At 46.2% G+C, this 24,956-nt stretch overlaps 7 protein-coding genes and 2 non-coding genes across 9 annotated transcripts; 4 read left to right on the top strand and 5 right to left on the bottom strand. All coding sequences in view use genetic code 12, as the record gives it.

Annotated features, from left to right (window-relative positions):
- Window positions 1-2,113: 2,113 nt before the first annotated feature.
- Window positions 2,114-3,280, bottom strand: CJI96_0002083 (uncharacterized protein; the record flags this gene model as incomplete). The annotated part of the gene is made up of 1 exon (XM_029035601.2): window positions 2,114-3,280. The coding sequence occupies one exon, from the start codon at window positions 3,278-3,280 to the stop codon at window positions 2,114-2,116; it is 1,167 nt and encodes a 388-aa protein (XP_028890843.2).
- Window positions 3,281-6,940: 3,660 nt separating this feature from the next.
- Window positions 6,941-7,036, top strand: CJI96_0002082. The gene has a single exon. It is a non-coding gene; the product is annotated as a tRNA-Ser (tRNA).
- Window positions 7,037-9,106: 2,070 nt separating this feature from the next.
- On the bottom strand, window positions 9,107-10,693 carry CJI96_0002081 (uncharacterized protein; the record flags this gene model as incomplete). The annotated part of the gene is made up of 1 exon (XM_054702076.1): window positions 9,107-10,693. One exon carries the CDS (start codon window positions 10,691-10,693, stop codon window positions 9,107-9,109), a length of 1,587 nt encoding a protein of 528 aa, XP_054558051.1.
- Window positions 10,694-11,207: 514 nt separating this feature from the next.
- Window positions 11,208-12,068, bottom strand: CJI96_0002080 (C2 domain-containing protein; the record flags this gene model as incomplete). The annotated part of the gene is made up of 1 exon (XM_054702075.1): window positions 11,208-12,068. The coding sequence occupies one exon, from the start codon at window positions 12,066-12,068 to the stop codon at window positions 11,208-11,210; it is 861 nt and encodes a 286-aa protein (XP_054558050.1).
- A 687-nt stretch (window positions 12,069-12,755) lies between these two features.
- CJI96_0002079 (inositolphosphotransferase) lies at window positions 12,756-14,123 on the bottom strand (the record flags this gene model as incomplete). Its single annotated transcript, XM_029036120.2, has 1 exon — window positions 12,756-14,123. One exon carries the CDS (start codon window positions 14,121-14,123, stop codon window positions 12,756-12,758), a length of 1,368 nt encoding a protein of 455 aa, XP_028891362.2.
- Window positions 14,124-17,974: 3,851 nt separating this feature from the next.
- Window positions 17,975-18,071, top strand: CJI96_0002078. Its single transcript has one exon. It is a non-coding gene; the product is annotated as a tRNA-Ser (tRNA).
- Window positions 18,072-18,140: 69 nt separating this feature from the next.
- On the top strand, window positions 18,141-18,590 carry BUD31 (U2 snRNP complex subunit BUD31; the record flags this gene model as incomplete). Its single annotated transcript, XM_054702074.1, has 1 exon — window positions 18,141-18,590. The coding sequence occupies one exon, from the start codon at window positions 18,141-18,143 to the stop codon at window positions 18,588-18,590; it is 450 nt and encodes a 149-aa protein (XP_054558049.1).
- Window positions 18,591-18,711: 121 nt separating this feature from the next.
- HCM1 (Hcm1p) lies at window positions 18,712-20,373 on the bottom strand (the record flags this gene model as incomplete). Its single annotated transcript, XM_029035599.2, has 1 exon — window positions 18,712-20,373. The coding sequence occupies one exon, from the start codon at window positions 20,371-20,373 to the stop codon at window positions 18,712-18,714; it is 1,662 nt and encodes a 553-aa protein (XP_028890841.1).
- Window positions 20,374-21,738: 1,365 nt separating this feature from the next.
- CJI96_0002075 (RTA1 domain-containing protein) lies at window positions 21,739-23,586 on the top strand (the record flags this gene model as incomplete). The annotated part of the gene is made up of 1 exon (XM_029035455.2): window positions 21,739-23,586. The coding sequence occupies one exon, from the start codon at window positions 21,739-21,741 to the stop codon at window positions 23,584-23,586; it is 1,848 nt and encodes a 615-aa protein (XP_028890697.2).
- Window positions 23,587-24,956: the final 1,370 nt, after the last annotated feature.

Genomic DNA, 24,956 nt, shown 5'->3' with positions numbered 1-24,956 from the left:
TTTGTGCATGGGAAAATGAGCACCTCACACATTCGCAGCCAGTGCCACATTTGGATCGTGCAATTCCTCTCAAACTTTCACCTGTGCTCTCCCAGAGAACAAAACACGTGACTGTGCTGTCCACAGAAAACGTTACCTGTAAATCGTATCCGCTAGGCGGAGCCGTGCGTTTTCAGCGCTTCGTCTGCAAGCATGGCCACAGTGCTTATTGGGCAGTAGCGAGCCTCAGTGAAAACCTACTATAGGGCTCCAAAAGTAAGTTTTTGTAAACGACTTCCATACTCTTGCATCCTTCATTTTTCACTTTTTTACTTTATTTTTTTTTATTTTGTTTTGTCGTGTGTTCCCGACACTTTACCATATCTGAGGTGAGGTACCGCAGGTTACCTGCGATATCTAACGCAAAAGCGGTTATGCTCGACGCTAAAACACCACACTATGAGCACCAGTCACTATGAGCACCAGTCTTTGCGTTTTCAAGCTGACCTCTTTTGGAACCTTCACGGAATACAAAAACCCACAAACCCCCCACGTTGGTTTCTTTGGTGAAACGACTACAGCACTTTTCGCTACGCTTCTGTTGCTATTGTTGCAGACCAGCTTCTTCGTTACGGGGCGGTACTGTGCAACCACACAATACACCCTCGCCAATGCACAATGGCGATTGTCACTTGCAAGATAACAAGGCAGCACCTGGCAGCCATTGGCAGGTTGCAAGAAGGGAGTCCTCTTTTTGACTTTACCTTTTACTTTCTCTGTTTCTTTTTGTCTAGGGCGTTGCTTCTTTCGGCACGGCGACAGCAAGTAAGGCAGTAGTTTTTTTGCAGCTGGGGCATTCTTCTCTCGGGCCTTGTTGAGATGTGGCCCAAAAAGGTTTTTTTCTTTGGTTTGTATGGACCGTTGCAATTTCCATGTTGTGCTCTTCCCCAACGGTTGCCATTGGCTTACCTTTTCTGGTTTTACGCCCTGGGAACTGTCTTACGACATCTTACAATAGCAGTTGGAGGACCAGATAAGCAATCGCAATCTCAATCTCTGCCAATTCATGACAAAAAAAATTGACATTGGCAAAACACAATGACCCCGTGGTGGAAAAGTACCACTATCACCCAACGGCTTTATCAAAGTGTCCCTGTAATCTACATTCAGACCTTCCTCCGGAGAACGCCATCTCAAACCTTATTCTTATTTTTTTATTTTTCTTTTTGATATTGTTATTATCATCTCTTATTCTTCAAATCTACATGCTATCGCTTCCGCTACATCTACGTCGTTTCCTGTTTCCTGAAAAACCAGCTATGTATCAAACCCAAAAGGCAACTGCCACATATCTTCTGGCGTGATGTCGCCTCTCATTGTGCTTTTTCAGCGATTTGAAAACATTCCAGGACCCTCCAATTTCTCCATGCTGTTATGCACGGTTCCCAACAAAAACACGCTACCTACCCTTCTTGGGCTGCGTTAGGCAAGAGGCTCATGAAAAAAGGGTCTCTTTAGCCGGGCCACGATGCGCTACGGATCTCTGCAAGCTCCGCCTTGCTTGGGCACTGTTTTCGTTTCAGATTTTGACTGTTTGCTCGTAATTGACCAAGTGGAGAACTGGAAACTGTGGACTGCTCATGGATCGTAACCTTGCTTGCATAGGTGGTGTGATACATTTTGAAGGAAATCAAAAGTATTGAGAACTGGACAATTCTCTCTCGTTCACGATATGACCAAGTAGACCGAGCATCAATTATGCTTTTGATGAGTTTTCAACACTCCAGAGATTATATATGTACGCTTAACCTAGTGATCCTATAGTATTGATAGTGAGCTACATATCACGCTCGGAGTCGGACTTGTGCCTCGGAAAAACTACTGCTAGCCTACCTTCTACATCAAAAAACATATTTTAATAAATGTATTAAGAAGGAGAAATTAAATTATCCGTGTAACGAAAGCTTCATTCGCAATCAGTAGAACGAAAGCGAGCGAGGTAGTAGCTCTTTTGAAGGGCATTGAAAAAAATGTAAAAAATTTTACCGTAATTAAAAAAGAAGCCTTTTGAGAGAAGGGCATCCACCGCCGGCGCAAGCCAGCGATATGCAAAGAAATGTAAAAACCTTCACGCTTACAACAAATAAGCGAGAGGAAGAGCAGCCATGGCGAGCAAAGAGCCCTTGGCAAGAGCACCAGCGTTCTCGAAGGAAGAAACACCTGGAGAAGTTGGGGCTGGAGCTGGACCTGGGGTGGTGATCAAAGTGGACTCGCCAGCAACGCTCGACTGAGGTGGGGCTGGGCCTGGAGCTGGACCTGGAGCCTGGGAAGTTGGAGCAGGACCTGGGCCTGGAGCTGGACCTGGGGCCTGAGAAGTTGGAGCGGGACCTGGGCCTGGAGCTGGAGGCTTGGTCTCACCTGGAGCCTCGGTGGTTGGAGCAGGGCCTGGAGCACCTGGAGTGGATGGCTCTGGCTGAGGAGCTGGGGCTGGGTGGGACTCAACTGGGCACCAGGTGGTGACAATAGTCTCAGTGCCGTGCTCAGTCTTGGTGGTTGGGCCCCAGGTGCAAGGAGCAGTGGTGGTCTTGGTGTGGCACTCGTGGTCGTCACAAGAAGTGATGGTGAGCGTCTGGGTGTGGGTATTGGTGACGGTCTCAATTGGGCACCAGGTGGTGTAGGTGGTGGTGGTGTCGTGCTCCGTCTTGGTGGTTGGACCCCAGGTGCATGGAGCAGTGGTGGTCACACAGTGGTGGTCGTCGCAAGAGGTGATGGTGACAGTCTGAGTACCGGTGTGGGTCTCAGTGACGGTGGAGTGGTAGGAGGAGGTTGGAGCACCAACATCGACAACCTCAACAGTGGCGTCCGAAGGCTCACCGTCCTTCTCCTTGATCTCACCAACGAGGTCGTCCTTAGGGTCTCTCTTGGCGAGGAACTGAGCGTTGAATCTTCTTCTCAAAGCAGCAGTCGAGTTGGAGCCAGGCTTCTCCTCGTCGTGGACGTGGAAGATTGGAGCAGGTCCCTTTCCGTACAACTGGTTGGCAGGCACGGCAATCTGTCTGCCAGCGTTCTCAATGTCGTTCCAGTACTTCTGGTCGGCGGTCACGTAGTAGGCATCCACCTCGTAGTCGTCTTCAGCGTCGAATCTGAAGGTCACTGGGAGGTTCTCAGGGATGGAGAAGGGACAAGAGCCAGAGTCCAAGTCCACTATGGCCACCTCCTGGCCGTTGACACGACAGGACACGTCCTTAGCGTGGACGGCGGATGCGATAGCAGCAAGCGTAGCGAAGGAAGAAAACTTCATGAGAAAAAGCGAATGTACTTGTTGATAAACAAAAAAATAAAAGCCTGGAGAGCGGCTGGGAAGGGGGTGACTTATATATTTTTTCGACCAGAGGCTACAGAGGGTGAGAAGGGCCAATTTTTGCAGCCGATATTTGCGGACTGCACACAGACGAGGGCTCCCATGCACCTGCTGCATAGGAGTATGGCAGTTGTATACATGCGGCCTGCATGCAGTTAAGCAGCTCACGATTGTACGAGTAGGCTTATGCAATGCATGTCACCACACCCCTGCAGAGCTTGCGACATAGGGGGCTTGACCCGATTACAACCAGGAGTGTAAACACTGAGACATACGAGTCATCGGTGCCCCCGGCGGCCTCGGCCAGGACCTCAGTAGCCTAAAACGCCCCTGGCTACTCCCCAAAGTCTGTGCTTTAGTCACTGCCAATGGCATTCAATGGCCTTATACTATTGTTAAACAAATAATCAACTGATGTTAAATTCCATGTGTCTAGTTCGCTGTAGAGGTCTAAATTTACTACCCGGTGGTAGTTGCGACTGCTCGGGTGTTTAGGGCCAAGACAGGCACGCAAAAAAACAGGCGGTCGAGTGTAAGCCAAGTGAGAACGCAGGCAGCCACCTAATACCAGCTGGGCACGAGCGCAGAAAACGATAAAACGTAGAAGACAAAAATATAACAAGCAAAAATGTGACAAGCAAAAAAAGAGAAACACAAACATAACGTGAACTTTCTGAATCAATTGAGTTCGTGACTCTATTACAAAAAAACCTACGAAAATTCCCAACGTGACCCATTCGAAGGAGGGCCTGCTGCTTTGTTTCCTGGAGCTGGGCTGCCGCTGGGCTGCCGCTGGGCTGACGCGGCGCCGTTCTGGTTGGCCTCCTCCAGCGAGCGTGGAGGGTGATCGAAGGAAAAAGAAAACAGATCCACCACGAAGAAAACGAGAGAAAAGAAAAATCACAAATCAACGAAAATCACAAACGATCAATTCCCCCGCGAGAGGCTGAGTGTTATGGAATTTGACGTTTTGATTTTGTTTTTTTGATGGGCATCATCGTTTTGATCTTGTTGTTTTGTCGCTTTCGCTTTCATGGTTCGGGGTTCTGAGGATTGTGTTCGGGGCCCTTTGACTCCCAGCGTGATTTTTCGCACCTCCAGGGCCTTCGGGCGTCAGTGTCCCTTGAGCGTCCCTTCAGCCCCCTGGGCGAGCAAGGGTCGCAAAAATAGAAGGCGCGACATCACGTTGGCGCCGATGGAATTGGTGGTGGAATTGAGTTGAATGGCTGCAAAATGCCAGCAACCAACCCTCACATGGGACTAGCTATGCAACTTGCTGTTTTTGAGAAGCCAGGGGGGAAAATTTAAAAAAAGCCAATAATAGGGGTCAGCAAGAGGTGAGGATGTGAATCCACCCGGATACATGGTTGCTTGTGTGATTTTCCATTGGCCCACCTGGTTATTTTCATGGTCCGCTCCGGGGGGGTCCCACCGGCAATTGTTGCACGGGGATTGCACTGGGCCAATTCTGTATTCTCCTCATGTCGTTCCTCCACTCTGATGTTTTTTATTATTTTTTTATTTTTATTTTTTTTTTTATCATCGATGGAATTGCCTTATTTTAGCCCGGAATCATGGCTCGATAGCCCCTGGGGCGGCCACCATGTAAGGGTTCTAAATCTGGCCATCCACTGTTTACACTAATTACACTTCCTCCACCTTTCGGCCCATTTTTCTGCTCACCAGCAATCATGCTTCTGTAGATCACAATGTGATTATTCGTATCCCGTGTGTTGTCTCCCAGCGACATCTTTTCGTTTGCTTGAGATGGCTCATTTGGCAGCCACTGAGGAGCTGCCGATCGGGAACCGAATCCGTAGAGTTGCTGTCTCATTTTGAAATGGCTTAACACTGGTGATTTGCACGACGCTCGGCTTCGAGCGGGTGAGTGGTCTCTCACCCACAAGTGGACCACCTGGAAAAAGGAGTTGCCGCTTGAGAGGGTCTCTTTGGAAGGTGCTGTGTTTGCTATAATTAGGTGGGGGTCGAACCCACCTCGGGTTTTGCATTTGTCACCTTATGTTGCTTGCTTCTGCCCAATTTGGCTTCCATGAGTCTGTTTGGGAGATAAGGTTACATTTTTGAGTCTGTCGCTGTGAGTCAAGGTTGGTGAAAATAATAATCTCTGTGCTTCAATTCTCGTAAATGAACAAGGTCCTGTGTTAGCTTCTTGTGGAGCGTCCTTGGGCCATTCATTTTTTTTTTTTATTTTTCTTTTGTCATTATTTGCCACTATTCAACTAAAATGTGATGTCACAATTTTAGACTTTTGGTGACAGGGACCGGTGACTGTTTGGGGGGGATGGGAGCAAATTTCAGACCCGTTCTTTTCATCGATATATCAAAGGCAATTGAGTCTAAGGGTCACAGTATGAGCTAACTGAGTGAACAAATCAACTCTTTGTCTATTGCTTTAAGCTTCCTAGTGTTTGCGTGTTCCATATTTAAAAGACTGACACAACACAGTGTCCATGCCAATCTTAAACCTTCAAAAGGTCGTTCTTTTGACCATTTTCCTCTTTTGACGCTAGCTTATTTTCGTAATGCAGTCGTAGAATATGCTCTTTTTTTTTTTTTTTTTTTTTGAGTTGTTGAGCAAATTCAAAGTTGATAATTAGGTTTTACTTTATTGCCAGCTGAGTCTCGACACTGTGCGTGAGTCGTGTTCTTCAATACCGAGCACAAACATGTTGCTGGGTTTATTCGACTGCTGGTTCTTGTCTTTCGCAAGCAATTAGCTTCAAACCTACGGTGACCCACTTGTGTTATTAACCGGTACGTTCATTAAAAAACACCTCAGGACTCGTGTCTCACTTGCCTCCTTCTCGGCGACAGAACCAGCGTTATGTAGGAAATACCTCCTCTCAATTTCCCGATAGCAAATGCTTCTAAAAAGTAAGTCTCCTTTATGTGGTACGAAGTAGAGTGGCTCTCACTGACATATACCAAAATGCCTTCTCAACGATGTCCAAGTTGGAGAGCTTGAGCCTTGAGCTTTGATTACTTGATGTATTGCTGCTTCTTCGTTTAAAGGCTATCAAAGTGGCCATGCCCGTTTTGTGCTCGTGGCTGAGGAGGTAAAGCAAGCGACAGTGTATTTTCTAGGAGCAGTCATTTATAGGTCTGTCGAGGGGATATACCTCGATTACCTGGCCATTATGGGACATTAGAAATAATTTTCAATTGTGTTCTTTAAAGCGGAATGTCGTTTTCACAATTTTGACAAACGAGATCAAATGCTTATAATGTTTGTATGTTGTGTCATCAAAGTGCTCGCATTGAATTGGACTGCTTTGGAACTGGGAAATTATACTCCCTGGACCAGAAAGTTTGTATGTACAATTCAGTAGATATGTATCTGAAGTGTGTCCGCTATTACCGTCCATCAGCATCGGTGGCACAAAATTGTACGGTTCCCTCAGGTCGATGTTTTACCATGTTTACGTCTCTCAAATAGCGGGATTGGACTATTTTCAGGCTACATAGAGCAAACTCGATGTAGGATTGACAATACCAAATCATAAAAGCCATTGTCAATGAATTTTCAGTTTCTAAAGCCAAACAAATAACTCACCCGCAAAGCAGCATTCAACAGTATTAGGCATTGTGGCCGAGTGGTTAAGGCGATGCACTCGAATTATTCGGGCTATGCATTGGGCTCTGCCCGCGCAGGTTCGAATCCTGCTGATGTCGTCATTTTTTTTTTCAATCATACACTCAGATCTTCTTTTGTTGCCGATCCCGAGTCCTTGGCCGTTGCCTGTTTTTCTTCCAAGCCCAAACTGAATCCAGGCTTCGTCTCATCCAGATCGCTGGAGGCTCTGCTGGATAAGCCCGTAGGGTACGAAAAATCCGATTCGCGATTACGAGGGTAATTTGCAGCCAGACCCAGCCTGAGTGTTCGAGATGGGCCTGTTCGGCCCTGGCCTCTCAATTTACTTTCCCAAATTGATTAAATTATCCACGTCATGCTCCACAAAATCAGAAAATGTCGTCGAATACACGTCGATTTCCGATTCGTCGTTCTCGCGCCTTGCAGAGAACAATTGCAAAAACGCTCCTACCGCGATTAGTGGCCGTGCAGAATAAAGGCTCGTTCACGGCATACTCGCTTCAAACGATGTTGAATCAACGAGGCAAAAGGCAAAATGCAAAGAGCCAGAAAAACGCAGAAAGGCTACGCCTACCGCGTCGTTCATCGCATCTCACAGATTGCGTAAAAAAGTCCCCTAAGCCTTTTTCAATTGACTAAGGTTCTCTCGTACTTGGGTGTTTCGTGCCTGGCGAAGGCTTTTCGCGAATTGGGAAAAATGGCCCTTTGCAAGCAAAACGGCCAGACCACTAACTGTAGAAAGTGTTTCAGCTGAGATCTAGATGTCAATTGGGCCAGGCATTGTTTGCTGCTCGGGATCTGCTTTTGACCGTGACATTGTGATTGAGACATTGACCGGTGCTCAGACCACTTGGCAAAATGGCTGCAAAAAACACTCTTGGCAGGTGAATCTGTGAAAATCGGGTGGGTGAAGTTATGTTTTTGGATCTGAATAGAGAGGATTCTGGGTTATTGGTTTGGGTCCATTTAGCACGATATGTGGTGATGCGTCTGGTTGTGATTAGGTGATGATGAAATTGGCAAAGTTGAGTGTAAGCTAGGACTGGTTGGCAATTTGAGCCTTGATTCTGGAAGGTGTTCTGATTGCGAGAATAGGAGATCGCAGCAAAGTTCGCTGCAGAGGGTTTCCTAAATCTATAACATCGTAGGCCAGAGACAAACAGCATATTTGAATGGGCTTTGTTCATCGGCAGTCTCGAAACGAAGGCATCGTGGGCCTAAAACTCAGGGGCCAAAGGCACGAATCATAAGATGGGGAAGCTACACAAGAACCTTCTGTGGAACTCAATGAAGATCAACTAAGACTTTTCAGCATGTCGTGCATCTCCTTTTGCCTGTTTGAGCTGTGAGTACAACGATTAATTTGACAGAGAGTAACGAGGTAGAAAGGCGACTTTTGTTGGTGATCTCATTGACTATAAAGGCAAGCCTGTTCTACCGAGGGAACAATGTCGATTTCAACTCGTTGGGAGGAAGACCGCTTTACACTGCCAGCACGATCGCTTCAAAGATTTAGTATGAAAGACTCGTTACTAAGAAGTTCAATTAATCGCATGGCACATGATGTTCTTGAACTTAGGGGAATTCCTCCTACTGCAACCCTAGTGTTTTTTTACTTATTCATAGCTGGGGCTGTATATTCGTTCGAGCTTGTGCTTCCAACCTTTTACCATGGCAATTGATCTCTTACGTCTGAAATGGCACTCCCACTGTTCAATGCCTCAAAATGTCTTTTCTTGGAGGAGGTATACACATGTACGACGGTGATAGGCATATTAGTTAAACGTTGGAATCTTGTCTTCAACGGTTTCTTGTTGCCCGAATTCATACAGATTAAAACCAACGTGTGAACAGCTTTACAAAACAAAAACAATAGACTGAGTGTTGTCGTATACCATATCACTTCGCCAGCATATTTCTGGTCTAAGCATTGTTTTGCATAGTATATTACTTGTCGAGGTTGTTCGATTTCTCGAATTCTACTACAAGATTAACAATTGCACCACCCTATTCTTCAGGCGAACAAATTTAAAACACTTGCAAAAAATTGGTTTTTGACGGATACATTGATTGAGGGTCGCTAAGGTCAAGATGTTAAACACATCTCTTCCTCAGCTTTAAAGCTATACAAATTTATATAGTAAAACCCCCCTTCAAATCTGCGTAAGCTCCGGGCGTCCACATAGCATGCTACGTAGACCAGCTCCGCACCCAACCCACTGGGGGGCCAAAGAGCCAACCAGAAACTTACCCAGGAAGCCAGCGCTTCTGTCATCGTCCCATAGGAGCCGTACAAGAGCCTGATCTAACTCGCGAGTCAGAAGAGGCTCAAGTGGGAGATGTTCGGAACGGGTATTTTTGTACCGGCTGTGATATGTCGCTTTGACGACTTTGACAAACCGATTTAATCGGCGTAAATTGTGGAAAGATGTGTCAGCCGGAGCCAACATTTCTTCCAAGTTCATTGGGCGAGGAAACTCTAGTTTTCGCCACCAATATTTGGAGCTCTCGCAAGAGTTGTAAAGGTGTTTTTGGATTTGATCAGATCGTGTAGGCTCACAACAGAGGCGACATGTCAACGGTTCGCTGTGATTCTTGTCATCATGAACCGGGACATAAGACCCGAAATTGAATAGGTGTAATGCAGTGAAGTCATTTCGCTTTAGCCATTCTTCCTTATAGAGTGCCTTCCAAAAGACATCCCATCGTTTGATAACGCGGGCTGGAGGGCAGAGCTCTGTAAAGCGACCAGGCATGATGGGTGGCTCCGCTTCTTGTGCCAATCGATGGAGAGAGCGGAAAGGTACATTTGAGAGTACCTGTTCCTCTTGCGAAGTAATCGTTGGTATCGTCGAGGCTTGGATGAGGAGTTGTTCTCTCGTCATCCGCCAAGTCGTTCTCGGATAGGTGCGAGAGCGAGGTACCAAGGTTCTCCATGCATTAATGTATTCAATCTCATTGGGTGTAAATGTCCAATCAAGACGATGGAAGACAGCATCTGTGGAATCAAAGAGAAAGTCCGCTATCAGGGAATTCTCAATTTCATCCACCGTGACATGTTTATTTCTGCGGTCTATTTTAGTGAAATGATGCATCATTTTCAACCGAAGGAAAGTAGCATACCATCCGGTGTCCTTCAATGTAGTGAGTATTACCTTGGCCCTATGACCCAAGAGTTGTTTCTCTAGTCGAATAAGACCGTACCCTCCTTTTTTGGGACGAGCGTAAACCTTCTCGTCTCCAATATTTCTGAAGCGCATTTTGATAGCATGGTCTAAGTTTCTGACTTCTCTTTGAGTCATGCAATGAACCAAATCTTTGTAGACTGTCTTCGAGCAGATGAAGATGTTCGTGCCGAGAGCTCGGCTGATCAAATCCAAATGATTGTACCCATTTATGTGAGTCATGAACGGCAAGTTGTCCATAAAAGCTTTCCAATTAACTCCCTTCAACGAGAGTCCCAAATATTTCATGTTTGCAGAGCCTAGATAGAGATGTTCAAAAGGCAAGATCCTTTGATGAAGATTGACAAAGGCTGGTTGAAGTCCTATGAGTTTGGACTTGGCCAGGCTGAGTTGACTATTGCTGGCCAACTCAAAATGTTCAATGATTTCTGCTGCCTTTTTGTAGTCTTTGAGATCACGCAAATAAAGGTTCACGTCATCTGCAAAGGCATGGTATTTCATCGTATGGATATTGAGGCCCTGATAAGGGATTTCAAGGCCTTGAAGCAGTTCCATGTGGTATAGAAAGGGCTCCAAGGCTATGTTGAAAAGAAGTGGGGAAAGTGGATTACCTTGCCTTGTGCCACAATTTAACGGAAATCGTGGACCTTTACAGTTATTAATCTGGACTCGAGCATATTGCTGGCGAAGAATCAGTGTTAGGAGCGTGTGAATCCCGCCTCTGATGCCCATCGCATGCATCACTTTCAATAGATAGCCATGAGAAATATTGTCAAACGCTTTCGTGAAATCTGCCATCATAATGGCCAGATAGCAATCGGGTTGATATCTGTGAGGGTGTGCTAGAAATTGCTTGACCATTGTAAAGAACTCCATGGTATTATGAGAGATGTTTCGATCTTTCATAAAACCTCGCTGGTAAGGGCCAATGAGTTTGTCCCGAACCTTCTGAAGTCGAGTACAAATCGCGCTGGAAATAACTTTTATGCTAGCATTAGACAACAGGATGGGTCTAAGGTCAGAAATGTCCACGGAGTTGCTTTTACCATTCTTAGGGATAAGGATGATATCAACAGCCTGATAACATCGAGGGAGTTCGCCAGTCGTCATTATTTTGTTTGCATCTCTCGTGAGAATCGTCGTCTATGCCCATCGCCAGTTCTAGCTGCTCGAAGCTCTCCAATGGTGGAATCGCTGAATACTCCTCCACGACTTTCAGCAGCTTAGGTTCTGAGGAGTGGAAGAGGTTCCTTAGTGGTTCCTTCGAATGGAACTTTTCTCTCAACTTGCGTAGCTTGCCCTCTTTCTTTGGGCTGCCGGAGACAAACACATCTTCATCTTCTTTTTCCTTGGGACCCGGGTCAGACGACCTGAAAGCGTTAGCTTTCTCCTGGAATATTTCATCCACAGTTTTCCTCTGTACGGGATCTGATCTCGAGAACTCATCAGGCATCGCCGGTAGTTCTTTGCTCTCATAGTCAAAAGCGGGCGAGGGCACTTTAGGAGGGAGAATTGGAGCACTAGGATAAAACGTCATCTCCAAGTAGATCTTGCCAGCGCTTCTTCCGTTAAACTTCAAGTCGTGCCACCCGTCTAGAATGTATTTTCCGTCGTTGTAGTGGGCTGGGTCCTGGAAAACAGCGGCACAGTCGATCTCGATATCTCCAACAGGCGTAGGATCATTTTTTGTCTCGTCAAGCACATCGAGCTTCAAAAGCGGTCTTCGATCTCTCGACAACAGAAATCGAATCTCCTGTGTCCACTCAGGCGTCTGTCCTGCTCTGAACGCAGCAGTGGTTCTTTTGGCCTCAGTACCGATTCTCAAAAGCACATACGGACTCTGTTTATCTAGCTTCCTGCGGTTAGGTAAGTGTTTGGCCCGGCACACCATGATGATAAGGGTGCCATCTGCAGTTTCTGGCCCATTCATGACGTAATTGTGTTGTGTGGGAGTCGGTGGGAGCAGATCGATGATGTTGAGATCAATCAGTATAGAGTGGCTGGTTTGTTTACCTCTGAGGCGCGGTACTACTAGTGATGACCAGAGCAGAGCAGTGAAAAAGCAGGCAAATAATGAGATAAAAAGAGATTGTAGGAGATTGTGAAAATTAGTTTTTTTGGGTTGATTAGTTTACTCGTACTTGACTTGTGGGGTTGTGACTTCGGTGTGGTAAACGATGGTACTCCACGAAGCATGCTATCAAACGATGCTGGTGTATATGACCACCTTTTTAACTTTTGTTTTTTATTCTGTTCCTTTCTTTTTCTTTTTTATTCGATGCCAAATCATCAGCCGCTCAAAACTATCAGCTTGAGTTCCTTTTTTCGTCTTCGATGTACTTATAGCTGATTCATTGTCCCTTGGCACTACTTGCAATGACATTTTGCAACCAAGTTGTTCATGTACCCAATCCAAAGTAGACTATCGGGTTCACCACACAAACGAGGCAGCAATGAGGTCAACCAATGGGGCTCATTGTGCCTTCTCATCAATGGTTAAGGGATGCTGTGTAAATCATCATCATGCCTGCGAAGACAGCTCCACCTCACTACGCCCAAAAAGTATGTGAACGTAGTATGATTACTATTTTATTATGCAATGTCTCTTTCTCCCCCATTAAGCCATGGGGTCGAAAAAGTTCTGTAGCTTGGTGTTTCGGAACACCCTCATGCCCATGGTGGATCCTCGGTTGAAATCGTAATGTAGACGGGCCTGGGCAAACTCTTGGTCCACACGGGGCATCAACCACTTGGAGAACACCGTGTAGGATGCAATGGCGTAACCGAGCCCGACAAAAAGGTCTATGCGCCAATGGTGGTCCAAGTAGATGGTGGCCCACCACTGGCAAAATACAAATGCTAGAAGGAGCGCTTTGGCGAAAATCCACCTCGAATAGTAGCACACGAAGAAGAAGCAGATGACCGCCATGGCCGAGTGCAATGAGGGCACGGCGCCAAACACAATGGGGCTTTTGTGGAACCCGTTGTTGACCAAGTGAGTTCCCGTGGAGAACTTGGCACGGGTGAGCCCTGCAGCGTAGCCCAAGGTATCGTAGCTGGCTTCAGCGTCGTCGCCAAACTTGTGAATGAACCATGGAGGAGCTGTTGGGAACAGGAGGTGGGTAAGAACGCCGGCGATGTTTTGGGCGCCTAAGGCGAAACCGAAGCATTTGAGTGCTCCTGGTGGGTGAAACACGTAGAGCCAAATAGCAGTGAAAAGAGGAACACAGAAATGGCCAATCACGTAGCTGAACCACGCGATGGTGTCCTTCGTCTCAGTGATGGGCTGGGCAAGAGACTCATCCAAGTTGAGTAAGAGCCACGAAGCCGCCAAGAGCGCTGGCGGCGCCATGGGCCAGCAATTGAACGGAGAAGGCGTCTTGCGCTCGTTCATATGACGTTTGAGTCTCCTGTTGATGATTGTGGCGTTTTCCACGGCGTCGTGCTGGGTGAACTTGGGAATGTAGGGTAACAGGCCTATTTTCGGATGGTCCTGGAAATTTGCCGGAACGGAAGGGTCGGAAGGGGCTGCTTTGGGATTTTCGTAATCAACCATCTCCAAATCCTCGTCGGAAAACAACGACGACAGCAGCAGCAGCAGCGAGGAGCTCGACGTCTCAAGAGAAGGATCCGAATCCCTTTTGGTCAGGTAAACTTTTGCGTAGAGAACCCACGCAGCCAAGGTGATGGCCACCAACGAAAGCAACGACAGAAGCGGGTACTCCCACACGTCGAACATCACCTGCTCAACCCTGTGGGCCAAAGCAACATGGATGGTGGGCCTGATGTCTTTTGGAATGAGGCCAGCGTTTTTGAATATCAAAAGCCATATGAAAACCGGCAGAAAGTTGATGAAGAAGTTGACGGGCAATCCAATCACAGACCGTTCGTTGAGCCCCAGCCAAAACACCCTGTTCAAGAGCTGGTAGAGAAACACCGCCGGCCCTAGCACCGCGAGCACCACTCTCTTGACTAAGGGGAGCATGGAACCAGCAAAATGAAAGAGGGAGGGACCCGAAGTAGAAGAAACAAAAGAAAATATATAAAAAAAAGAAGAAAACGACACTGGAAGAAAACGACTCTCGACTTTGGAAAAAAAGAAGGAGAACAAGTACAGTATAGAAATGTAGGCCTGTGGAGTACGGCTCGTGTGATGGCGGGTCCTTGATATAAGGGGAGGAAAAAGGACGGCAAAATCATAATAAAAAAGCACAAAAAAAAATAAGGTCAGAGAATTAAAAATAAAAATGCAGTGCACCAGGTCAAGCCCACCAAACTCACCATGGCAAAGCGAAATTTGACAAAATAGCAGTCGATAGTCTCTTAGTTTCGTAGTTTGATGACCAAGATTCCCCAGGTCTTGAAGCCTCTGGAGGCTTAATGGCGGCTGTTTCGGGCCTTTTGTTCGTGTTCGGGACCCTGAAAAATAGAGCGATGCCTCGGGTGCTAAAAGCGCATTCTGTGGCATAGTGTCACAAATCAAAAAGACCCCACGTCAAAGGGAACAAAGGGGCCCACAAATCAACATTGTGTATGGAAGGAAGCCAAAAAAGCTGCCAGGCGGGGGGATCTCATGGGAAATGGCGTTCCGTGTTTGTTCTGCACATTCCCCTGGCGGCTCCCCTTGACGGATCCCGATGGGTTCCGAGGAAGTAGTAACAGGATGTTGATTTAGATGTCTTAGAGTACGTGAATGTGCAACCACTATTTTTAGTTTCTTGCTACGTGAATTGAAATGGTTGCTATTTTTTGCCATCTGCTTCGGGTTGCTTCACTTTACTTCGCTTTGCCTCGCCTTGCTTCTGGGAGCCTTATCTGAGAATGGCTGCGAATCAAGGTTATGAGAGGGCGTGGAGTTCAGTGAGTGGTTGGATTGGCCAGTGAGGTTGCGGCGGCATGTCAGTAGAATCCGTTGGGAGTTTGACGTGAAATGGACGTTGTTGCTTGAAATTCAGTAAAGATTGCCAAAAATGACCAGAATCTTCATGCTGGTGTATTAGTTGCCTTTGGCTGCGAAAGTGTGGGTGGGAGGTGATGGACAGATGGGAAGTAGTCAATCGCACAATTGACCAGAACAGTAACCCCTGGCACTTTGTAAGCATTCTTGGCTGTATTTCGTTGCTGTTGTGTTTTGTTGGGAATTGCTTTTTTTTTTCTAAAAGAGTCTCCTGGTTTCGTACCATCTCGTGGTCCTTCGGCGCTCGGCTCTGGGTTCCCCAGACTTCCGGATGGCTTTTACAGGGGCTGAACACCTTTGGCCGTCACGGTCCAGAGAAAAAAGCGTGAATGCTCTGCCTTGCGAGCGTGGTGTACGGGTTTACCATTGGGTGGCTGCGCTCTAAGCATACTTTAGCTAGGTGGCTGGGAATCCCATTACGAGCGGGTCTGGGGGCACCAAAACTTCACTGTGCCCAATTTTAAGCTTTACAATTGAAAACGTTGAATATTAATTTCGAAAGTGCAACTTGGAAGTAGCTTGGTTCCGACGGATTCGGCGAGAATTATACTCTCGTGGCCTTCTTGTTCTTGTGGAAATACTACTCCCTCGCTGTTTGCAGCCATTGCGTTTTTGAGACCGAGTTTGCGCTTCTTGAAGCACAAGTGCAGTTTGAAAACACCTCCCCTATTCTTCTGTGCTTTCTTACCCACGGTAAGTTAGCAGAACAAACATAGGAGAATACAATTGTGAATCGTTTTGCTCCTGCTGACGCTATAAAATGCGCTAAACTGTGGGTTGTGGCTGCCTTTCAGAAGAATACACCCGCAAAGTGGTACTAATCTCGTCGTTTACTATCCCTACTGCCAAAATACACCTAATTGCTATAAATTGAGCTTGTTTTTCTCGTGGTCGTAGTGATGCATATTGTATGAATCCTTATCCATAGAGTCTGATGCAATAATAACGGATGTTTACTTTCATGACTAAATGCTGAATTTCATGAATGCTGAATTTCATGTGAATGCCTTCATTCATACAACCAAAGTAAATATACAGCCAGAATGACAGCTCCTTGATTGTAAACAATGCATTGCACCGTTCTGACAGTTATGGTGAGGCCAATTGAAGAGAAATTCACACCCTTAATTTATGTTCGATTTCCATGATGATCTTGAGAAGGTTTCATAATCACATCACTTTAATATTCCGCTGAGGCAAATACATTCAGCTTTTCACAATTCGGCTTTTCTAGACCCCAAGCTCTAGTTCCTTCTGTGTATCTCTCCCCAAAGTTCAGCACCTTCTGTAAATTTCTTAAGTACCATACGCTGATGTGTTGTATTAACCGAGATGTTTGCTTCTCGAAGTGCTGCAATATCGTTAACGTCATCGTCGTGGATGAGGTCTTATGTATGCACAATAGGACCACCATACTCAAACAAAATGCTTCCCGCGTCTGAAGTAAAAGCTTCTCATCTCGATTATAAAATTATACTATAACCTCCAGTGCTTTTTTTGAAACTTTCATCCAACAGAGATTCAGCACCAAACACTTCTAATGAGTCGCGATATTCTGGGAGAATAATTACTTCGCCTACTTTAATTGTCCGATATTCATACTTAGCGGCGTTCTCTTATAGCCAGTCAGGCCATTGGAACCACTCTTTCCTAGTTCATCAGACAGAGGGGGAAGTGCGCGAGTGAAAAGTATTATTAGGAGTATGTAGTTCATTATAATGAGTGGTTTTGTTATTGAACGCTAGTGTCTGCGGTGAATTGCTCTTTCTCACAGCCCATAAGAATGTCATCGATTAATAAGGTCTAGAATTTTTTTTTTTATAGACTTCATGTATTAGAGGAGCGTTAGGATTTCAGTGTTGCCACTTCCATTCTAACTCGAAAACTATATCATTATAGAAAACAAAACCCCTAATATCCTCAACTAGTGTCAATCCATTACCGTGCGGTGCGAATGGCCCCCTCTGAACTTCAGCCGTGACTATTCTATGAATTTCCACTCGTCATTAAGTGTGCGTTTATTGACCCATTGGAGTGACTCGTCGCATCGCCGTCCTCAAAGCTCGATTCAGGAGCTCTGGGAGGGTCACTCCCTCGTTGCCCAACTGTCGTCGCCCTTTGTAGGTGATTCTGACGATTTTTACGAACCAATTAAGTTTCCTCAAGTTGTCGAACGAGGTATCCTCAGGAGCTAACATCTCCCTAAGATTCATCGCTCGCAGAAACCCTAGGTGGTCCCACCAATATTGCGATATCGCACATTCATTGTAGATGTGCTGAAGAAAAACATCCAGAGTAATTTCCTTCAAACACAATAAGCATTTTGCGGCTCTTGTTGGCCGCTCGTCATGTTGTGGCACGTATGACCCAATATTAAAGAGATGAATTGCCCCTAGCTCGTTGCGTTTGATCCATTCTTCTTTATAGAGGGCTTTCCAGAACTTGTCCCATTTTTTAATGGGCCTTGCTTCCGGGCTTATTTCTCGAAATCTTCCCGGCATAATAGGCGGTTTCTTCTCCTGCCTTTGCTTACTTTGGGATTTGAAAATCCCCGTTCTTAACATTTTTCTTTCTGAGTCCGATGGTCTGCCCCGTAGACTTAGTAGCGCTGACACATCCTCTATGCGAGCCCTGGAAGCAATTGTATAAGGGTGGGTTATTCGACTTCCTTTTACCAACTGTTTCCAAGCGTTAATATAGTGTATTTCGTTTGGCGTGAATGTCCATTCTAGGTTCTCAATTACATCTATTTCTGCTTTTTTTCGCTTAGGGATTTTGCTGATATATTTTTAAATCAGAAAATCAAAAAATTTTGACTTATTTCGGCCTCTAAATTTATACTTTCTATACATTTTTTGCTGCTTCATAATCTAGATACAGGCATTGTGGCCGAGTGGTTAAGGCGATGCACTCGAATTTCTTCGGGCTATGCATTGGGCTCTGCCCGCGCAGGTTCGAATCCTGCTGATGTCGTCATTTTTTTGGACCTCATCGCCTTCGCGTTGACATAAATGTACACTAAACAGAATATAATCTAAAACCTTCATGCCCAAAGCTAACAAAAGAAAGATCCCCGAGGACTTCGACAAAGTCAAGCCAACAATCGAGAAACTACAACTCAAACTCAAAGAGGCCCAGCGGAAATCCATCAAAACAGAAACCAAACAGACCTCTCTTTGGCCCATCTTAAAGCTAGATCATCAGATAAGCAGATATGTCTACAGCATGTACTACGAGAAAAAGCTCATTTCTCGAGAACTCTACGATTACCTTCTTCGACAGAAGTACGTGAATGCTGACTTGATTGCCAAATGGAAGAAGCAGGGCTATGAGAAGCTTTGCTGTGTCAATTGTATTATAGCCAAAGAAAAAAATCATGGAAGCACATGTATATGCCGAGTACCACGGCATCAACTCAAAGATGACCAAGAGCACCCTGAAGGCTGTGTCACTTGTGGTTGTCAAGGATGCGCCAGTACGAACAAGGACGATTGATACACAGAGATGATATGGATGAAAATTAATTAAAGATAACAAACTAAGCGCCCTCCTGCGCTGAACCCATGGTGGAACCCAAAAAAACATAAAAAGAATATAAGATAGACAATTGTATGCATCAGTCATTTGCTCCGTCAACGTCGGTGGCATCACTTGAAGGTGCATCTGCCCGTTTGTCGTCGTCGTCATCATTTCTATTATCATCGGCACGCTTCAACTCATGAATCAAGTTCATGCGACCGTCTCTCGATGTGGCTGGACTGTCGAATGCTCTCATGAGCATATCGTCGTCGTCGTAAGAGTTAAGCAACGCCCGCCCCGTGCCGAAGGGAGAGTGATAAAACTCCTCAAGGTACGAAGGAGATTGCCAGAGCTTTCGCACTAGAGTGCTTCCCAGCGGCGTCTTGAGCGTTCGGAGTGGAGTCTTCATGGGCGCAATGGGTGTTCGAGCCGAGCCTGCGGTTCGAGGTGTAGCGTTGTTTGCCATGGACGGCTGAAGCTGTGGAAGATGAGGTGGTGCCACACGATTGAGAGTGATCGACGGGAGCTGAACGCCAGAATAACCACTAGCAGAGCCTGTCTGCTGGATGACAACGTTGGTTAATGCCGCCGGCGTAAGAGGCTCAAGAAGAGGGCCTGTTTCAATTGGGTGCGCTGGCAGAAGCTCGAAATTCAGATTACAACTAAAACTGGATGTGAACGTCATGTTCTTCTCGGCGAGCACTGGCTTATCTGAATCTGACTGCGTGCGAACAATTGGAGTTCGGAGGATGTTGTTGTCTAGAGGAGAGTCGTCATGTGCATCAGTTGAAGGGTGCACTTCTATCTTGGGGCGCTTTGATGGTCCCTCCGCCTTGTCTTCCTCTGGTCTCTTTCTATCATCCATGCTGCCACTTGTTGGTGACAGAGGAATCGAAGCAGCCGAGTTTTTTCGGCGAGCAATGGCCAATTGATCCATAACTTCATGATACAGACTCTTCTTGTTGTTTTTCGCCTTCAAAAATAGATCCTCACACTCGGGTTTGATGCACCAAAAATGGCCCTTTCCATCCTTGGATTTCATGCCCTTGACAAATGCCTTATTGAGGGACAAGTTGTGGCGAATGGAGTTCTGCCATCCCACATCCTCTCGGCGGTAATATTTGAATGTCTCCGATATCCAAGCATAAATCTGAGAAAGGGTAAGCTGTTTATCAGGATGTGAAAGGATTGACATGCCAATGAGGGTGGCATATGAATATGGAGGCTTTTCATGGGAGTCGATGGAGAAGCTGGTTTCTCCATTATCTTTTCTGGCCTTCTTCGGGCGCAGTTTCTTCTTGGTAGCAATGTTTGGACCACCAACAGCGGGTGCCGAAGCTAGTGACGTGTTTACTGAGCCACCAAAAACACTGTTGATATTGCTTCCGAAATCCAGTTGCGAGGGTTGGTTGGTGGGCCTGAAGTTGGCTGCAAAAGGAGGTGGAGGCGCCAAATTGGAATGGCCGCTTGCGTCGGACGTTGCCAACAGAGACAGCAGCAGGTGATGATCGAAGATGGGAGGCTGCGGGGGCTGTGGTGACGAGAAAGCTGGCGACAAAAGTACGTTATTCATTGAAAAGTTGCCCAGAACGCTGGAGTGGCCGTAGTGCGACTGGTCGGGACGCACAGGCGTTTCAAGGATTGAGTTGTTCCGCTTTAAATGAACTGATCGTGGAGGTGTTGTAATCTTAGCCGAGGGAGCCTTGGGAGTATCGGTAAGCACGTTGACGCTGTGTTTGTGAAGAGGTCTTCTGGACATGATCTGGAAGGTAAAGTGAAGAAGAGATCTCCTTTTGTGAGAGGGGATGGTCGTAAAGTAGATGGAGGTGAAGTTTGGTAAAGAAGATTCTAGTGGTCACTTCCTCTTTGTGAAGATTGAATCGCGGGACGAGATCAAAAGGAACTCAAAGTAGTCGTTTTCCGAAAGACCTGAAAACCGTGATGAAAAGCAACCGTTGATTTTTATCACTCAAAATCTTCTAAGCTTTTCGCTTGGAATTTGAAACGAATGAAATGGGAACCTTGAGCTCAGGTGAGACAGGGGCCGTTTAGTACAACGAGTCAAAAAGCGAAAGGATGGACTAAAGTTGGCGATTTCAAACGATGCGGGTTCAAACTATTTGAAGGGTTTGGTTAAATTCTCGGAAATTAAGATTTTTAGGTTGGTTTTTTTTTTAAGTAACCTAGTGCTGGCAGAAGAGGTGGATATAAGGGAAGAGGTGAGAGGAGCCCTTAGAAAAGGAAAAAGAGCAAAACGCGGTCTGAGGGAGCGGCGTGGCGGGTGAGTGCGGCTTTGGGAGTGCTCTGTCGGCTGTCTGCAGTACATATTGATCCTGTGCACTCTCGTCTTTATCAAACCCTGCGCTGAAGCGCGGCGTGGAGCAACAAGAGCGTGGATGACAATCTACTGTTGATGCAAAAAAGAGCGTGTCGCACTGCATATAGTGGAAGGAGGAAGCGCAGCGAACCAATTGTGTGCAGTACAAGCATTGTGGCACCTTCTGGCTCGTCCCGTAAACAGACGAAAACCGACGCCTACACCAGGTGTTTGATGGTTCTACGAAATAATCTTGAAGTAAGGTTTTTATACCGCAGCATAAATTCTATAGATCCCGTGAGACCCGGAAAGTGTGGCTGTGTAGCACACTGTAGACTAAGATCATCATTGGCCGAAGGATTCTAGCCCTGTCCACTGCGAACCCCACAATCCCTTAGATTTACCAACCCTATACGACAAGCCCGTCTCGGGCTCTCCAAGACACCGAAACGGCTCTAGAGAAAAACGCCGTCCTCATATCTTCAGCACAATGGGTTATAGGTGAAATTCTTCACTGAGATGTTATTCGCTGAATAAAAGCAGCCGTTCGTAAATACATGCCTTCCTGCAGTACGGAACATCATTTCTTACCCCTTCGGGCAATAGTCTTCAATTCGCTTGCCCTTTTAGGCAGGCCAGACATAATCTACCCACCCAAATACAGCGTTGCAAGGGCTCTCTTGAGTCGCCCGATCCCCACTCATTTAAGTAGGCATCGCCCCCGACAAAATGAAGCCATAAATACACCCATATCTTTTTTTCTTCCACTTTCTTTCGCTTCCTTTCTGTCTTTCGTTCGCTTTGGCAATGTCTGCGTGGCTCTCCCAGTTCACCCAGCCTTGGTCAACCACCCAGTTACCCTCCCACACAACCTTGACTCATGTGGCACCACAAGCGTACTCTGGATTGGTATCGACATTAATGTCGATATCAGAGGCCTTGCCCACAGAAACAAACAGGATGAGCTTGTATGAGATGGCGAAAAAGGGCAAAGCTGCCCAGGCGTCCCTCTCGGTGCTCTCAGCTCAGCGGTTCATGGCAACAGCCACAGATAACGAGAGAATGCCCGAGATGACTTCAGTTATTTGGAATTCCACCATGGAGCTCCAGGAGTTGGAAAGGGGCATCAACTTGTACCAGATGGAGTTGAGCCCTATAGCCAATGGCATATTCGCTGGGCTTTTCGCCTTGTTGCTTGTGGCCCACATTGTTCTCTTTCTCTGGAAAAGACACCCTTACTTTGGCGTGTGTCTTTCCATGGGCACTGCTTGCGAGTTCACAGGGTACATTGGCCGTATCGCCTCCATTGGCAATTACGGTAATAAGGATGCCTACTTGTGCCAGATTATCTGCTTGACGTTGGCCCCAGCGCTTCTTATGGCAGGAGTGTACTTTGTGTTGGCTCAATTGACGGTTATTCATGGTCGGCAGTATTCCGTGCTAAAACCGCTATGGTTTCTGTACATATTTGTGTTTTGTGACTTTGTCAGCTTGGTGGTTCAGGCTGCTGGCGGTGCCAGTGCTGCAGTGCAACTCCAGCGGTTTGGTGATACTCAGCCCGGTACCAACACCATGGTGGCCGGCATTGCGTTCCAGGTGGTGTCCATGACGCTTTTCTTGTACTTCCTTTTTGACTTTATGAACAGAAAATGGTTCAAAGCCAGCCCCCACGTGAAATTTACTTTCCACAACTTATTCAGTTTCCTATTTGCAACCAGCAGAGGGAGAGAGCTTACACAGCGGTACTTGAACCCCAAGTACAACCCAAAGTATGAGCACATTTGGTCGAGAAAATCGTTTTCTTATTTCCCCATTGTGTTGCTCTTGTCTGTATTCTTCATCTACGTGAGATGTGTCTACAGACTTGTAGAGTTGACAGAGGGCTGGAGTGGCTACTTGATCACCCACGAGGAGTTTGTCATGACTCTTGACGGCCTTATGGTTTTGCTCATGGTGATGTTGCTTGTGCCTTTCCACCCCGGTGTTCTTATGGGCAAGGGCCTGAACATCTCCTTGAAGTCGATCAAGAACGTCACCGACCAGGAGGACGTCGAGGCTCACGAGGACAAGCTGTTCCCTGGCTCGACTTGGTCAGATGATTCCACGAAGAAATCGACTCGCTCAGAAAAGGTGCATACTCGAGAATTGTCAGTATCGTCCCAAGAGTCTGATAACTCTGACATTTTCTCACCTGGCAAGAGTGAAAGAAAGAGCTTTTTGCCAATTCTCAAAGATTCTGCTCGGGGCTCAAGCAAACAGAACAAACCAGATTTTGTTGCTGTACCATATTCACAGACGGCGGAAAGCACTGTTCAAAGCACCCCAGTGAAGCAGCCCCAGAGCAATAGATCCGGCTCCAAAAAATTCACTCTACGAAACACCCAGAGCAGGACTTCTAGCAAAATGTCTAGCAGGGTTCAGCTGCACGTCAATCCATACGAGACTCCCAGAGAGTCACAATTTGTTGCTAACTCGGGCCCTTACAGGGAAGAGCCTGTTTATTCCCCCCAGCATGATTCCTTAGAGAATCCATTTGAGCAGCACGTTGTCTACGACGAACGGGATCACTACGAGTATGATGATGGAAGCAATCACTTTGACGATGTGCAATCGCAAGTGACTCACGACGAAGACTTTTTCAATTTTGGACACTAAATCCATTTTTATACCCAGCATTTATTTATCAATAACGAAATCCACGATCAAACCTATTAAAATGGTGACATCCATAAGCCCTATCCATCAAGCGTAGTCAACCCCTGGGGATCCACCGAGGAGCGTATTTCACACAGTAGGAATCGGCACAGCCACAGCTCTTGGTCTTGCCAGGATCCGTTTGGGAGTCCTGTACTATCAAGCATGGGTGGTAGTTGGGGACTTGGGGAGGTTGAGGTTGAGGTTTCTTGGGAATGTAGGTGTGTTTGAGGCAATCAGCAAGTCGGCTCAGGTCCATTGGTAAAGAAATCAAAATTCTACTGATTTCCAAGACTATTCAGTAGATAACAATTGCGTTATATAGTGACATCGGGAACAAGTTCCCGTTTCGCAGCCACTCCTTGATAAGGCACCTCGCATGGAAGCATACAATGAATCACAGCAAGCCATACGTAAACAATCAGTCATACCGGTAAGATAGAATTGGATGCATTTTGGAAGAATGACTTCGACTAAAAAGCTGACCTTATTATCGCCTACATAGAGTATGGCTTTCGACGGACAGCAACAGGTAGATGAAGGTAACTTCGATGTGATGAGCTCGAGACGACTAAATAAGAATGGTAGGGCAATAGTGGCAGTCGTTAAAATACACACAAGTAGAGATGTTTATATATATTTGCAGAATATATTCTTAGCCTTGACCTCTTCCTTGAGCGTTGAAGTGAATATTGCTCAAGGAGTGGCACCTCTCTTATCCGGATTTGGGGTGGTTTTAACATCGATACAAGGATATCTGAACATCAATATGAACGACAACTGATTATTTTTTTTTTTTTTTTTTCTTCATGGTAAGCTCAATTCATCTTTAATTCAATGGGAATCCATATATCGTTGGCGCCATCTTCCGGATAAAAGAGGTGGGCCAATCGTACAAACATTGGGACGTAACCTACCTTTATTAAGCATTCCTAACCATCAAGGTGGGCCATATACACTGGCTCATGTGAATAATAAGAGACACCGCCTTTCGTTCATGAATCGTATGTTGACGTATTGGAATAGCTGCAAAAGTGGGTGGATGTGATGAAAAACTTCAAAAACAGACAGGTTTTGAAGAAAACGAACATGTTTGTTCAATTTAAAACCAGTATATTCATTTGATAGCAGTCCTTATGTGAGGGAAAGTGACTTGAAGATGCCCGCAAGCGTATATCTCTACTATACTGCGAGGATGTACAATGAGGATAACACTTCGCTTCACTCCATGAAAGAACGCAATTTCACGAGTGCCTAAAGGAAGTCTACTACTTTCCAGCACATAGGGTCAGAACAAGTGATTAGCAGAAACAAAGAGAGTAAGCTTTGGG

The sequence above is a fragment of the Candidozyma auris genome, chromosome 2 (genome assembly GCF_003013715.1).
Source record: "Candidozyma auris chromosome 2, complete sequence".
Classification (NCBI taxonomy): Eukaryota; Fungi; Ascomycota; class Pichiomycetes; order Serinales; family Metschnikowiaceae; genus Candidozyma; species Candidozyma auris.
The sequence above is the reverse complement of the archived record's forward strand: the minus strand, read 5'-3'. Positions and strand labels throughout refer to the sequence as shown.